The 15899-nt window shown below is 41.7% G+C and overlaps 1 protein-coding gene across 1 annotated transcript in view; it reads right to left on the reverse strand.

The window, feature by feature from the left end:
* The window catches only part of lars2 (leucyl-tRNA synthetase 2, mitochondrial), a 28126-nt gene extending 12683 nt beyond the window's left edge, over nt 1-15443 (reverse strand). Inside the window, exons 1-10 of the mRNA XM_080039479.1 lie at nt 15303-15443; nt 12648-12892; nt 11320-11451; nt 6238-6329; nt 6085-6145; nt 5901-5990; nt 5476-5619; nt 2983-3090; nt 1543-1702; nt 84-188 (exon numbers count right to left, since the gene is read on the reverse strand). Of these exons, the coding sequence (XP_079895605.1) occupies nt 84-188; nt 1543-1702; nt 2983-3090; nt 5476-5619; nt 5901-5990; nt 6085-6145; nt 6238-6329; nt 11320-11451; nt 12648-12881 (1126 nt within the window). The 5' untranslated portion in view covers nt 12882-12892; nt 15303-15443. The remainder of the gene's footprint in view (nt 1-83; nt 189-1542; nt 1703-2982; nt 3091-5475; nt 5620-5900; nt 5991-6084; nt 6146-6237; nt 6330-11319; nt 11452-12647; nt 12893-15302) is intronic.
* Between the last annotated feature and the right edge of the window lie 456 nt (nt 15444-15899).

Consider the following 15899-nt stretch of genomic DNA (forward strand, 5'->3'; position numbering starts at 1 on the left):
GCAAATTGCTTTCTCGCTTGCCAGCTACCGTTTCTGGGCAATTTGTGAAAACCACCCACACAGCGTGCACACCAATTACTCACCAATCACGGTGTCCAGATAACCATCGAACGCCTCCTTGTGTGAGATGACCAGGGGAACCTCGTGGCCGGTGAACAGGTTGTGAGCGGTGACCTCAGTCAGGGAGTCTGGGGGAGCAGAGGGCAGGAGGTGTGAGAGAGGCTGCTTCTCTTGGTAGCTCATTATCAACAATCATTCACCACAGAGGCAGAGAAAACCCGCAAGGGGATCCCAATTAAACCCAATCCTCTGACTGCAACAACTACATTCATACCTTGGCATTCCCCAAACATGAGTCCATAATACAGCTGATATGGAATATGTGTTGAAAAGAAGACAACCCTTTAATGAAAGGCATAAAAAAAGTTCCTTATTCAAATTAGGTTTTAGGTCACTTTTGTTAATTAAAGCTATTCTTACCTTTGTAGAGTTTTTACACTTATTTTAAATAACTTTAAAATGGTATAAATAAGGTTTTTACACTCTAAAATGCATGGTAGACCCACCAGGAATAAAAAGAAACAATTATTTCAGTCTCATAATATTAGGTGAAAACTACAACCAATCAAATCGTTCGGACCGAACGATTTAATTGGCCGACAGACCTGTCTGTTTGCCGTCTGCTTGTGTACCGCGCATTCGTGCACGCGCGTCCTCAACGAAAGGGTTTGTTTTGTTCAGTAAGTTTCCTTTCGCTTCTCCCTCGGTGAGATGTGTGTGAGCAAGTTGCCACAGTAAGCCATCATTCGTGTTTATCTGAGTGTAAATGTGAATCACCCGTGTGTGAGTATGTACATGTAGTCCCGATCGCTGTTATAAGTTATAGTTTGTGCATGTTATTAACGGCTGCGATTCGCGAGTCGCAACAGCTGTTCAAACGTCTCCTCACGAGCGGAGTTTAAGCCTATGTTCTTTTTCCGCGATCTATATGCGGCTGTGCCTGTGAAAGAAGGAAAATAAAGAGCGGATAAAACCCTACTCCTCCTCTCCTAGTCTCATTATAAGCATAAGTGGTGTTCTGGCCGACATATCTGAAGTGAAACCAGTGATACAAGCAGATCAGTGCGGTACTGGTAGCCTACTACAGCCACCAGTTTCTTCAGCCACAATATAACTCACTTTGTGCACGGAGACAGTATTAAGCAAGTAAGTCTGCTTGTGTAGCCTAAATTAAGTTTCTTCAAAAACAAAACAAAAAAAACGGGGATAGGAATGAGGGGGTGGGGCTGCATTGGAGGAAGGCGGGATATTATGATTGTGCTGAAATGCTCAAACTCACATCCATCCGAACTGCTTTAAGCACTGCTCAGTTAAAAAAAGCACACATAAGATGCAGAGGATCACAACCTTTGCAAATAAACATTTTCAAGTGTTGTCAATGCAGATATACAGAAGTGAGCAGATGTTGCTAATTTTCCACCCCAAAAAAACTTCTCGTTACATATCATACACCTTGACAGAAGATAATGTAGGGATGCTCACCACAGCCCGGCTGGAAGGCTTTTTCCAGGGCAGAGCGGACCAAGCTGCTTCCGTGCAGTAGTCTGTGGGAGGGCAGGATGGCCAGGTAAGCCGCTCCGTACACTGCCTCTGGGGAGGAGCTGTAAGCCGACAGTGTCTCACCTGTCTCCTCCCCGTTCACCTGAGAGACGAGACAAGAATATGTCAAAAGCAGCACTGGGACCTACCCGCTCCAACAAAAACTAATTTGCATTAAAAAAAATGTAATGCAAATTTGCTTTTTTTGAAACAATCATCAATCATCTTTTGTGGATAAAAAGTATAATTTTCATAATTGATTATAATTTGACTAATTTATCAAGTGAGAACCTCAAGTATTTACACAGGTACAGCATCATAAATCCCAATCAATCATAATGAGGTTCGTAATTTCTACCAACAAAAAATTTGGTTTTGAGTGAATTCTGGGAGGATTGAAAGAAACTTTGAATATTACACATTCATTTTCTCCATAGGATGAACCGTAATATATTTAGAAGCTTTTCCATGTCTAAATCAACGGCAAAAAATGTTGCCATCAGCCTCAGCTTTATTTTTGGTTTATAAAAATGATTAACAAATAAATTCAATCGTCAATTCAATAGATACTACGAGGTTTATGCAACATGCGCTGTAGGTAGCTCTTTGATACATAATCAGGCGACAATGTCTTTAATCCTGTAATTATTTAAACAAGGGGTTCTGGGGTAATAAAGTAACATGTCATGTTGTAGAAGGCATATTAATGCACATCTTCAGGCCCCTGGGGAGACAATTCATTGAAGAGCTCCTGTGACAATGTAGTATGATGATGTACTATAAGACAAGCAGCGATCCAATTAACGTTACGACCCCTGGTTTAAACCTTAATTATGCATTTTCCTATAAACCCAAAGGAAGCCACCAAAAAATTTTTAAAACACAAAGCACTCTCACATCCCAAACCCTCCGTCCTTCGGCAATATAAAGACTAAGGTAGAGACTATTTTTCAAGGAGAACGGTTCAATAATGCTGGACAGTGGGCTCTCGGTGGGCTTTTTGAAAGTGCACAGTTTGAAACAACTTGTGAAGAACTTAAATTACGGCCCTGGGAAAATCTCAATAGAAAACTTATCTGTCACATATCTGTTTGGGTACATTTTTCCCTTTAGATGGACGCGCAACTGCTGCATGCGAAACAACAAAGTGAAGATGTTTATGTGTCGGTACATGATGAAGTCTTATTGAAATAGATGAATAAAAGAGCAGATCCAAAATAAAGCAAGCAATCAGTGCTTGGGGGGAGAGATGAGGCTGGGAAGGAAGGAGGGAGGGAGAGGGCAACAGGAAAACACTTGGTAGGAAGAAGGTTGCCAGATTGATAGAAGGCAAAATTATGAATGAATAGAAAGGGGAACAGGGGGAAGTGAGGGTAGGTTCACCTTGAGTTTGAAATCAAAGTAGCAGCCGGTGCACTCTCCAATCCAGTTTGCCTGCATGGCTTTGACCCCATACCACTCGGGAAGCTCTGCCAGAGCATCCAGGAGAGGCTGTAGGAGACAAAAATAATTTATAAAAAACACACACGTTTCCCTCTTTGTAAAGTTTGGAAAGGGTGCATTTCCCACTTGGAAAAGAGATATAACTTGTAAGGGGGCAGCCGGTTCCTCATAAGTGTGTGGCTATCTACGGACTGCAGTATAATGCAATTGACTCCAACTCGGTGTGGCCCCTTTCAAAGCCAAGCCAATTTATTTTGACAAAGCAGCAGAGCCGACCAGGTCACATTATGCAGACAAAGAGGGATTTTCAAAAATCCTGACCTCCACTCGCCCTACTTTCCCTGGATATCACAAATACTCACTTTTACACACACACACACACACACACACACACACACACACACACACACACACACACACACACACACACACACACACACACACACACACACACACACACACACACACACACACACACACACACACACACACACACACACACACACACACACACACACACACACACACACACACACACACACACACACACACACACACACACACACGATTAAAGGAAGTCATGCATATCAATGAGGCTCAGGCCAAAAAGCCACAGCTGGGCTGAGGCCATAGATGTTATAACTCTCCATTTCCTTTTGAGTCTGTCACAATGTATTACCCCAAATCTCCTTCGCTGTGCCACTCAGCATGCAGTGGCTCATCACAGCGCTATCAATGCAAACATAAACAGCGGCTATGGGCATCACACACAGGACTGTGGACTGTGTCACTTCTGAAATGTGCTGCTGAGTGGGAGAAAGGAGACGTAAATCCCAGTGAGTCTGTGTCAGCAAGACGGACTGGCTCTTTGGAGGAAAGAAACAGGAGAGCAATGAACGACAACTAATTATGGCTTTAAGAGAGAAAGGCAGTAAATAATTTTTACTTTTCGTGGACTAGAAAAATATAGTCTAGCACACAGGCAGGAGTAACTGGAAGTTGTACAGCAAGGACAAGAGTCTCCATGGCAACTAAGAAAAGCTTGTGAGAAAAAAGCATGGTATAGCAAAAACCAAGGATTGTGATTGTGTGTGTGTGTGTGTGTGTGTGTGTGTGTGTGTGTGTGTGTGTGTGTGTGTGTGTGTGTGTGTGTGTGAAGGAGAGAGAGAGACAGAGAGACAGACAGACAGAAAGAGACATCAAGTACACTTCAGATGAAAATATAACAAACCCATGCATTTCTCCAAGAAGTTCAAGGATTTGAACTAGCAACCCCCAAGTTATCCGTGATTCAGTGACACAAAACACCTCTAGAAGCTGTGCTGATATTTGAGACTTGTTGTTGTCGAACAAGTTAATTTAGATGTCAGTGCCACGTAATAGGCCTGTGTGCCGGAGTGCAAGTGTGATTATGCATGAAATTGAAAACTCTGCTATTGCCACATCATCATTTCGCATTCTTCCATCCTCATAACATAACATGCAGTCAACTGTGTCCTGGAAGAAACAATATGGTTCTGATACATGAGGAAGCTAAACAAGCCGACGGCTCCACTGATGGCGGCTGAATAAATATTGTCTGAAGTTAATGTTTTTTGACAGGCTCCAACACGTGTACAGGCCAGCCGAGCGACGCGTACACAGTAAATCACAGTCCAATTACAGACCTTTTTGTTCGGCACATTGCGCCATGACGCGCTACCCTCCTCCTTTCTCTCCATCTGTCTTTTCTCACTTCTTTCCTCGACACCTTCCTCTTCCTTCCTCTCCACTGCACTGTTCATCGGAGAGAATTAGAAATGCAGGAACGCACAGTCACAGTAGGCCACTTCCTCCTCCGCTCACACCTCTGACATGGACAGGCACGGGCAACTGCAGCGCTGCCGCCAAAGCTGGGTGTCATACATACTGTACATACATTTGTCTGTCCAATATCAAACTTAGTTATGCTATAAATTTCTCATGCTGTCCATTTGACAAGGGTTTAATAAAATGTACCAAACTAGTCAAAGTCCTTTCAAACCAGAACCTTGAAAATACTCTGTGTTCTCACTCAAACAGGCACACACACACCAACAATGTACATGCATGTGCTGTGTATAATGCCTGAGCCGTATTTCCTATGGGTGATTCCAGTCCAGAGGGGGTAATTTGGCACTGCAGCAGACCTGTGCTGAAAGGATGGAGGCTTCTCATCATCCATTTAGGCCGCCTGATGGTATTACCCCGACTCTGTCTCCATCTCCTTGGTATGGATACTCCAGGCTACAAATATCAGTATCCAGGGGTCTGACTACAGAACCTGAGGGGCAGGGCTGCAGCAGCTTCCGATGTAGTGTCCGCCAGTGACCCCTGGCTCATTTTGGTCTTTATGAAGCTTTTCAGATGCCAGTTGCCACACACACACATACACCATACAGCAAATAGACGTACCTTGGCATAGTTTGTAGTCTTGATGAACCATTGTGTGAGCAGCTTCTGCTCCACCAGAGCGCCGGACCTCCATGAGCGACCATTTTCATCCACCTGCTCATCAGCCAGCACTGTCTGATCAACGGGGTCCCAGTTCACCACAGCCTGGAGAACACGCACAAACGATTGAGCACACAAATAGAACACACTTACACACAGCTAAAATGAAAAAGCAAGGCTTAGGAAGCAGTTTGGATTTTATATGGATTCAAAATTGTAATTTAACATAATCAAAGCGTTCTATCAAGCTCTCTTCATTTCAGTCCCTTCATATACCTGTCTCAATCTTTTCTCGTAACTGTCAGGGAACTCAAAAGTAAACCAGTCATAGCATTCCTTCCACAAGAAAAGCAGGATAAGCTCTTGGGCACAAAGGCCATCCCTACCTCTTTCTGATACGCCAGCCCTGCTTTAAAGAGCCGACTAAACAGGTACTGTGTCCACCTGTAGTAGTCTGGAAGACAGGTGGTCACTTCCTGTCAAGAGAAAGCCAGAGTCAGGTCAGCAGTGTGTAGTGTCCCACACACCAGTGCAGAAACAAGTCTCTGTTCTTCTTCAGGTCCCACTCACCCGGTCCCAGTTGAAGCAAAGGCCGAGGCTGTCTAGCTGCTCCCGCATAGACTGGATATTACTGAGGAGGAGATGACACAGAGCAGCAACGTTAAGGTGTGTATACAAACAAACAGCCAGCGCACAGGAGGACAGATATGATATTTCCTGTACCTTTTAGTCCACTCCTCTGGGTCGAGGCCTCTCTCGATGGCTGCGTTTTCTGCCGGAAGCCCAAAACCATCCCAACCCATCGGATTCAACACCTGTGGACGCAGTAAAGAGTCCGTGTCAGAAGTGCAGTGCAGTCATGTGTATTTTTGTCTTTCGTACAAACTTCTTATATGTAAATAATGGATTTGTTTCTATTTGTTCTTATCATTGCAAATTAAATATTTTGACAGAAGAAAAAATACTTTTTTTGTTCATCTTGTAATTCTAATTTGTACTTATTTTCTGGAGCATAGGCCTTAAACACAAACAGTAGAAAACCATCCCTCAATGTAAAAAAAAACATGAATGATGTAACGTCATCAATTGACATATTCACATTCTATTGCAACTAGAATTGATCCCATGCCTCCGTTGTTTCCTATTAATTCTTTCCAACTTTTGTACATGTGGTGAAATCCTAATTATTTCATCAATCCATTCATTCACAGGAAGGTTCTTCACATGTTTTGCAGTGCGAGTCCTGCAGCTTCGATAGGACCAGTTCTTAAGATAATGAATTTGTTATGCGTTATATTGGGTACATTGTCTTGTCACCAAGGAGACGAAGCGGTGGATCTGTGGGCAGAGTGAATCTCCAAAAATCTAATCAAAATCTAATCACTCCCAGCATCGTTTGTATTACCAATTCAGGTTTGTACAGTCTACTCTAGTTGGTGTCCAGTAGTATCTATGTACTTGAATACATTTCCCTCTAGCTTATATGATGTTTTTTTCCCCCACAAATTTGATATAATGTCTGACTCATTATCTTCTATATGAGCTGCAATGTGCGTCTACCATATTACCTTCAGACTATTTAGTTTGAACATTTAGTTGGAGCTTGAACTTCCTGAGTTAAAGTTAAGTACTTGGTTGGTTTACGGGTTACTTAGTAGTTCACATTCTTAAAAGTACTTCTGAGTCTTACAGAAGTATGTATATGAAACATATATGAGATAGTTTAATCACTATCTTTGACATTTTTCTGAAAATATTATCAAACGGAAAAATAATTGACAGATTCATCTATAATAAAACAATCGATAGTTGCAGCCCAACCCTGTGTGAAACCCTCAATGAAGTATATAACAATGGTTACACAGTTGGTTTACTAATATTTAAATAGCCTCTTCAGACATATGATCAATTCTCTGCTTTGAATAATAATGTGTGTTCGATATGGTTGAGAAAAGTTCAATCCCCTTCTTAACGATTCTTATAGTTACACCTACTCCTTCGCCCTCACAGAAAAATCTAGAACATCTGAATATTCAAATATTTTGAAAAGCCTACACACAAGTGTTAAACTGCAGCTAAAACAACCAAGGGAAGTAATAATAAACTAAACACATTTTTGAGAGGAGTGCATCATAAAAGACAGACAGACCTGACAGTTTGGCCTTTGCACACTTTATCAGATATGTGATGCCGTGAACAGATTCTTGAACAGAAACAGTCAAATCTAAAATATTTCATTGTAGGAGACTGTAGTTGTTTGTTCAGCATAATAGCATGAGGTTGCATATGGTAATGCACTTTTCCTGCTTTGATCTCTACAGTATACTCCATTAGACAACGTTGGGGGTTAATGGAACTGGGATTTTCATGAACCTGCGGCTGTTATATAATGGTAAAAGCAAGTAGAAAGCAAATGTGGGTATTGAATGGAAAAGCAGGATGTGATGGCTTTATTTTAACATCACAATATACGTTCCCTCGGTGTCTGCTCTCTCCTTCCACCCCTACGTACTTTGCCATCCCCATCCATTTTGCTGCCGCCATCTAACATAGGCTATATGCTGCTTGACATAAATCGCTGTTGTTGACTCAGGACAAAAGTATCCCACGCTCGTCTCTCTCTCAGCTTGTTGGGCTATGTTTTTTCTGCTAACTGGGAGAGAACTGAGATGAAAGCAGCGGAGTGGAAGGCGTGAGTACAGTGGAGGAGAAGCAGAGTGACAAGGAGTGGAGGGGCTGGAGAGGATCATTGCGCGGACTCAAACGAGTCTGATGTTATCAGACGAACCGGTATCCTTGGTAACTGCATGGGCCTCATTTGGAAAAGCCAAGAGAGCGCTTAGCACAGCGGACCCCTGTGACTGCTCAGGAGGAATACAGGAGAGAGAGAGAGAAAGAGAGAGAGAGAGAGAGAGAGAGGCACAACAAGCCAAAGATAGCCCTGTGTAAATAACAAAGCAGCCGCCTCATTATGGATGGGGATACACTACTACGATGTTTATTAAGGGGATTTAACTAACAGGGACCGTTACAGCAGAAGACAGGCTGAGCTAGAGAGCGCCACAGGTCAATTATCTTTTCATTGCCAATGGCACCACTTATCCTCATGTCAACACAACAGCGTGAACAACACTGGTCTGACTCTAACCTGTTTTTTCACGGACACTTGTGTTGCATTTCAAAGCATGAGTGACAAGAAGCAGCTGGAATAAAGACGTGGGAGTCCTTGTTGGCACATTTTATGACGGCGTGTCAGTGCCAACCTGTGACAGTTCAGGCCAAAGCTCTAGGATCTTCACTCTGACGACAATGAGGACATGAGTGTTGGGCGAATGATTTTGTGAATGTGGAGCCACTCGTGCTACATGCAAGTGTCCACCCACACTCCTCCAACTAAAAGCTTTGCACCAACCGCGGTATGTTTACTCTTCACACATTAATTGATTCAAACTAAACTGGTGCAAACAAACTAGATGCTTCAATGCAGAAATCGTATTACCTGTGCATTGGACAAAATGTGGCTTATTTCCTGACCAAACAAATGTTGCCACATTAGTTGCTACACTTTTTACAGGAACAACTGCAGAGGAATGGAAGAAGAAGAACCTGACTTCAATTTGTTTTCATCATCTACTAAGGTTTATATCAGCCAAATTATAAAAATTCATCTTCCAATTTACTGTAGCCTCAGTGGTATCTAGCCATCAAGATAGTTTTGGGTTGAAAGAATAGTTAGACATTTTGCAAATGTGCTTTGTGCTTCAATGAAAAGATGAAGCCACTCTAATTTTGTATGCTAAATATGCAGCTCCCACCAGCAGTTCTTTAGCTCAGCTCACTTGTTAAGAAGGCATATCTTTTCCATTTGATACATTCAAATACTCAGTGTAAAAGTTAGATTAGGTGGTTTAATTGGGACAGAGGTTTTATATGCTGGATTACTTCTTGGCAAAGCACAAGATAGCTTTGTCCCCTTGTATCCGGTGTTTATTCTAAGCTAAGCTAAATTAACAGTGTCTTGTGTTCAACTCACGTGTTGCTGTACAAACATGATTGGTATCTCTTCATCAAACTCTCAGCAAGAACACCAATATGTGTATTTTACTCACACATAAAACCATTTATTTAATTTCTTAAGGTTTCTGCCTGCACCACAATACAATGGAGGTAAATTAGATGGAAATGTTTCCTTTTTTACAACATTTAAATACATATAACCACATATCCCAATTCGTCTGGATAAAACTGAAGAATTCCGTTTTCATAGGAAATACTTCTTCAGTAAAAAAAAAAAAAAGAAAAAAACATGTGAACAGTGGACACTTGCATTGGACTTCATGTTCAGTATTAGTGATCAGATTTTAAGAATGCACATTGTCCCATTGAATTTGTTGGAAGCTTTTTCATTAGGCTTTAAGAGTTTTGGTTACCTCTACTGACGTGATATAGAAAAACAGGAACATTGTGTCTGTGTGTGACAAAAGACAGAGGGTGCCTTCTTTAATTAACTAGTGAGGAGAGTAGACTGTACGCACACAGTATAACAAGCTTTCTGACAGATGCTTAGAGAGAGTACACTCCTGAGCAGGAAATAGTCGCCAGTCATGTGAAACCATGATTCAGTTTGGGGAGAAACCAGACGGAAGCAGAAGGGATCCTTTCTAACTGCAGGTTAGGGAGACGCCCAAAGTGTAAAATCCACCAGGAAAACCGAGAGGAGAGGTTTGTCATAGACCAGCTTTTCTTCAGGGTAAAGACAGGGATATTGATTGGTGAAAGAAGCGTATGTGTGACTGCAGGAGCATGATCTATCTCACAGACACCGGCCATAGCTTCATCAACCAGCAGTTTACCGGACTCATGCAGAGTGCTAAATATCGAGTTGTGTATGGATTTTACCTTTATCCTTCCTTTTTTTCCCCTCAGCACGTGTAAAACCTTCTATTTGACCAAATTCTGACTTTGCAGGAACTTGGAAAACATTGTCTCGCTTTTAAGTTTTCCTATTGATCGGAGTTTATTTGAAGAAATCTGTAAAGCTCCTAGGTTTCATAAATATGTATTAGCTGATAGAGGATCGTGGACTGGACTCAAATCAATTTAAAGTAAAAACATCGGTTTCAATGTTTTTACCCAACAACATAAAAATATGACACATTTATTAAGTAGGTGTCCTGTATATTTAAACAGTTATGAAAAAAATGCTAAAATGTAAACAAAATAATCAAGCTACAAGTAACAAAATACATTTCTGCTAAAGCAATGTGCATGATGTGCACACATGTACACTGTATTGGTGGAAATCAACTACAACAAACACAGGAAAATCGTAATTACGTGTGTAGGCCTAAACCTGGTCATGTTTTTGAAAGATAGTCGTGCAAAGAGACATTATTATGCTACCAAGTGTGCACTTATATTAACGCTATTGTTAGTACACTATAATCTGTACACTGTGCGAGCGGAACATGTAAAGAGATATGCAGCATTACAGTGCCAGTGTCAACAGAGGCTCCAGCAGTGTAAACAGAGCAGATATCGATGATATTCTCAATAAGCCTTTGTATACAATGATGTAGAGCAGATGGCTCAGTTCTATTCAAGTGTCCCACAAGCCGTGACAGTGTGACAGTCAGTCAGAATGCACAAGACCAGGGCACTAAAACTGAAGCAGCAAAATGTTCCCACTGTGACGTCTTCTGTTCCAGGCACTAAAGTCAGACTAAAATCTTGCTTGCCTTGTTCTAATTTTGAATGCCAGTGTATGAGTGCAATGATATGGCTTGTTTCAGGGATCAGACGTACCTGATGGCCTCTCATTCTCTGAAAGTGGCCGATAGTGTCACTGATGGTGTACACACGCACGTGGCCCATGTGCAGTCGCCCCGATGGGTATGGAAACATGGAGAGGACGTAAAACTTCTCCCTGTTGGAACCCTGGGGGAAAGACCATAAGACGTCAATACGATGAGACTCTAATAAGAGTTCAGTGCTTATTTCTTCATTACCAGTCTGCTCTAAAAGACACTGCATTAACCTGATTAGGTCATGAATAAAAACTCATCCCACACAGAGTGACTCGATTTATGGCGTGTTGCTGTATGAGGCTCTTACAGTGTCTGATTATGCTGTCAGAATCTGAACGGCAGTGATTATGGATCGTTTATAGTCACAACACTGTTACCACGGCAACACAGTTAGTACTGGTTACACCCAGCTATACACGATTACAGGAAACATTACAGGGTCATGAATTTTTCAATAAATTAATTAGGACCCAGGCTGTGCTGAATGCAGTTAATCACTGTCAGCCTTTCGCAGACAGCGGCGCGGTCCGACCGCTGGGATGTATAATCAGGCAGAGCTCCAGGTTATAGCTGGGGATCATGTGGAAGGATGCTTAATGACCTATTAATCCATTAAACTGAGAGAAAAGCATTAAAGTGTTTCCAATGTATACATACACAGATTATACAGGGCAAAGAACTGGCTGGTGCTTTTTTGTACGAGTTGAATAACTATATTAAAATGCACATTAGGATACTGGTTTTGAGCCGTATACCCGTTTTCATTATATTTGTGAAGTTACAGTCCCATGTTTGCATGGAACAGGAGAAACCTGGTTATTCATATCCCTGTATATATAATCATAAGAGGCCTGACTTAAACTCTGCTGCATATGGATTGAGAAAACATTTATCAGCAGGGAATCTGACATTCTAATAATCGTAAAAGTAATTTTTTGGTAGAAATGTAAAATTTATCTTTTCAGGTTCTCAGAAACAAGAGTTTACTGCTTTTCTCTGGCTCTTCGAATGAACGGAGTGAGTATACCTCAGATTTGTTGGGACAAAAGAAGTCATTTGGAGACTTTATCCTTGATTAGTTGACCATTTGTTTTACTTGCACACACACACACACACACACACACACACACACACACACACACACACACACACACACACACACACACACACACACACACACACACACACACACACACACACACACACACACACACACACACACACACACACACACACACACACACACACACACACACACACACACACACACACAAAAGATTAGTTGGATATTGTCAGAATGTGTAGGAAACTATCAACAAACTGTACCTCCTCCAGTGTATTCTTCTGCCACTGGGCCATAATTCGCGGGTGCCACCATTTTTCCACTCTGAGTCGGGTCTCTGTTCGATAGTCTTTCTCCCACACTCCCGTCTCGCTGAACAAGGTGCGGGTGCTGGGGCAGAGGAGGCGTGGTGCTTGGCTCAGGAGGGCACACCTGATTGGGCCAGACCGGGCGACGGCCAGCGGATACAGAGCCAGTCTTCTCACCGACACCTGCATGATTCTGTCACCTAAAACAGGGACAGGTACAGTCAGAATGGAAGAAGATGGATGGAAAGGATGAAGCTGGTGAGTTAAAGAAACATTGGGGGTTCTAATCAAAAGACAGACAGGCCTTGAAACTATGGCTGATATCAACATTAGACAAATTCTAACTGATGGACTACTACAATTATTCATTCAGTCGAATGTTTGTGAACATGAATGAATGTTAATCTTGCATACATTTCAAACATGATTTCGTTTCAGCCTCTCAAATGTTCTGTTTTTGTTTTTGGCAGCTTTTTCGGATCACTGTGAAATAAACATATTTTGATTTTGAGCTGGTTGTCCAATTAAAAAAAAGGGCCTTTTGGGGGACTCCTCTGTATGGTGTGATTTATCCTTCTTTGTTTACATTATATAAAATAAAAGATGAATCGATTGATGTAAAAAAAAAAAATCAGCCTATGAAAGATAGTGAAAATAATTGCAAGTTGCAGCGTTAACCGATAGTTCAACTGTAACACATTACATCAGCGAATACTTAAAAACATATAAGTATTGATTACAATGTTCTGGGAATCATTCATCTAAACAGATTAAAACAGATTGTTCAAAAAGAAAAGAAAAAACTGAATTATATAATACTGAATCAACAGCCAAGACATCTGGGTCCCTGTGATTGAGTGCAGTACAACAAGGACATTTCACTCCTTCAGCCACACACAGGTCCACACGTTTTCCCGGGGAATGAACTGTATGTGTGAGTCCACCTGTTAGTGACAGAGTTGCTGACGGCTCAGATCTGCGAGTCTCCCCATGTGATCATTCCTTCAACGCTGCTGTTTCACAGTCTGTGTTCTTCACACTGCGTCACTCACACAACAGCATGGTATAACTAATATACGAGGGGTTTATTCAGCGAGATATGATTATGATCTGCCTCGCTGCGAGGCTCTGGAATTTCAGACTCAACTGCCTGCCTGTTCGGATGTGAGGAATGACATTTCAAATCAAACGACACACAATTATTCACAGCTTCTGCTTATTTGCTTCAAATCTTCCCCAAAGATTTATACATTTTTGATGTTCACCTCCCTAATGGTGTCTTGACCATTAGAGAGGTGGTTGCTTCCAGAATACGTCCCTCAATTTGTGTACTTGTAAAAAAGGAAGGATGACATTCTGAACAATAATAATGTCAAACACAGGATTAATCTGAAGGTTTTCTGCATGATGAATCACAGTTAATCAGCCATACAACTAGCATCATGTATCTAATTATTTATCATGGGCTGCTTAAGAAAAACCTCTCTTTAGCATGAACACAGCAGGCAGGCTAGACTTCCATGTGGCTAAATGTAGGTGGGACAGGCAAATGCATGGAAGAACAAACAAATTTGACATAAATTTGACTTTAACAGACAGACAGACAGACAGACAGACAGACAGACAGACAGACAGACAGACAGACAGACAGACAGACAGACAGACAGACAGACAGACAGACAGACAGACGCACGCACGCACGCACGCACGCACGCACGCACACACACACACACACACTGCAGGTATTCGTGTTGAGAAAGAGCTCAATAACAACAATGTAATCATCATCATAAGAGTGACCTGTGTGGTTTCATTTGAAGTTTAATTAGTTAAAAGCTTGGACCAAAAGGCAAACCCTCCAGCCTGAACGTTTCATTGATAACTTTGAGCTTCCTCAGGCTGACGCTGGGAGAGTCGATCACTCAAGCGTATGTGCACCTCTGAAGGTCCAAGTGAGTGGGCTGAGAGACAGACTTAGAAAATGTTTCTATGGCGACGAGGGCTCATTCGTTCAAGGTGTCTCCCATAGATATATAGGCGTATCTATGGTGTCTCCGCTAAAGAGCGACGGATAACTTCTGACAGACCGCAAGGTCTGAAGTTCTGCAGTTATTGTCTGTAGTCTTGTATCATGCAACTACTTTTTGAGGACACAAAATAGATGTGTCAAAAACGGTCATATCCTCCATAGTGTTGTGAAACTTAATAGTAAATCTGTACTGTCATTTTTGTTTTTCTCCAGCTCTTCTCACACAGCCTATGACTAGGACTGGTCATTCAGTTCATGTAAGCTAAGTGATTACCATTAATGTCATGATGATAACACTGTTGTTTTCATATTTGTCTGTCATTTTAATTAAATTAGGTGTGAAGCGCTCAAGGGTCGAACAGTTTGAAACACAGGTACCATTGATTCAATGAAACTCACATCAAAGGTAAAGATAAGGCTGCAGATAAAGAGTCAACACACACATGTATAACTTGTTCATGTCTTGGTTTCAGTCTTTTTTTTCCTCTAGTTTCCAGGGTGACCGCTCATCACTCTACTGGTTACACACGTTACACAGGATGAAACATTTTCAGAAAACCCTTCAGTTTCAAGCTACTTACTGTGCTACTTCCAGGTCCGTTATTTCAGTGATATGGCCATAATGACATAAATCCAATAGTCCATGTTATAAATGCAATGCCCGATTCATAAATACGCTGTTAATGACCCTTTTCCCTGCATCACAACTTCGACAAGGGCGCCGCCATCTTGGATATGTATAAACTTTATTTACACGCGCATGTCGACAATGACAAAACTACGTAGGACAAGTGTGTCACATGATACTTTTCATTCGGATTCAAAACCTATGATATAAAGTAATCTACCGTTTAAACGTTTTCAATTGGTTGTGCATGTGCGTGTGTGCGCGCGCGTGTCTGTGCGTGTGTGTGTGTGTGTGTGTGTGTACAATTGGTCAACTGCAGATTTTTTTTCGAATATGAAAATCAGCAGGTTAAAATGGAAGAACACAGACCAGGAAGAATAACGGGAACATGCCAAATAATACCATAGGCTTTATCAAATTAGTTTCAACTCATTTGGCGATGACTTGAAAGTAACTGGCAATCATTCATAAGAAAAAGTTACGCACTATAGCTTTAAAACTGGGGTGGAGGATTTGGGGAGAAAATGGCAGTTAATTCAAATACCTCAAC

This window comes from Ammodytes marinus, assembly GCF_949987685.1.
Source record: "Ammodytes marinus genome assembly, chromosome: 13".
Taxonomy (NCBI): Eukaryota; Metazoa; Chordata; class Actinopteri; order Uranoscopiformes; family Ammodytidae; genus Ammodytes; species Ammodytes marinus.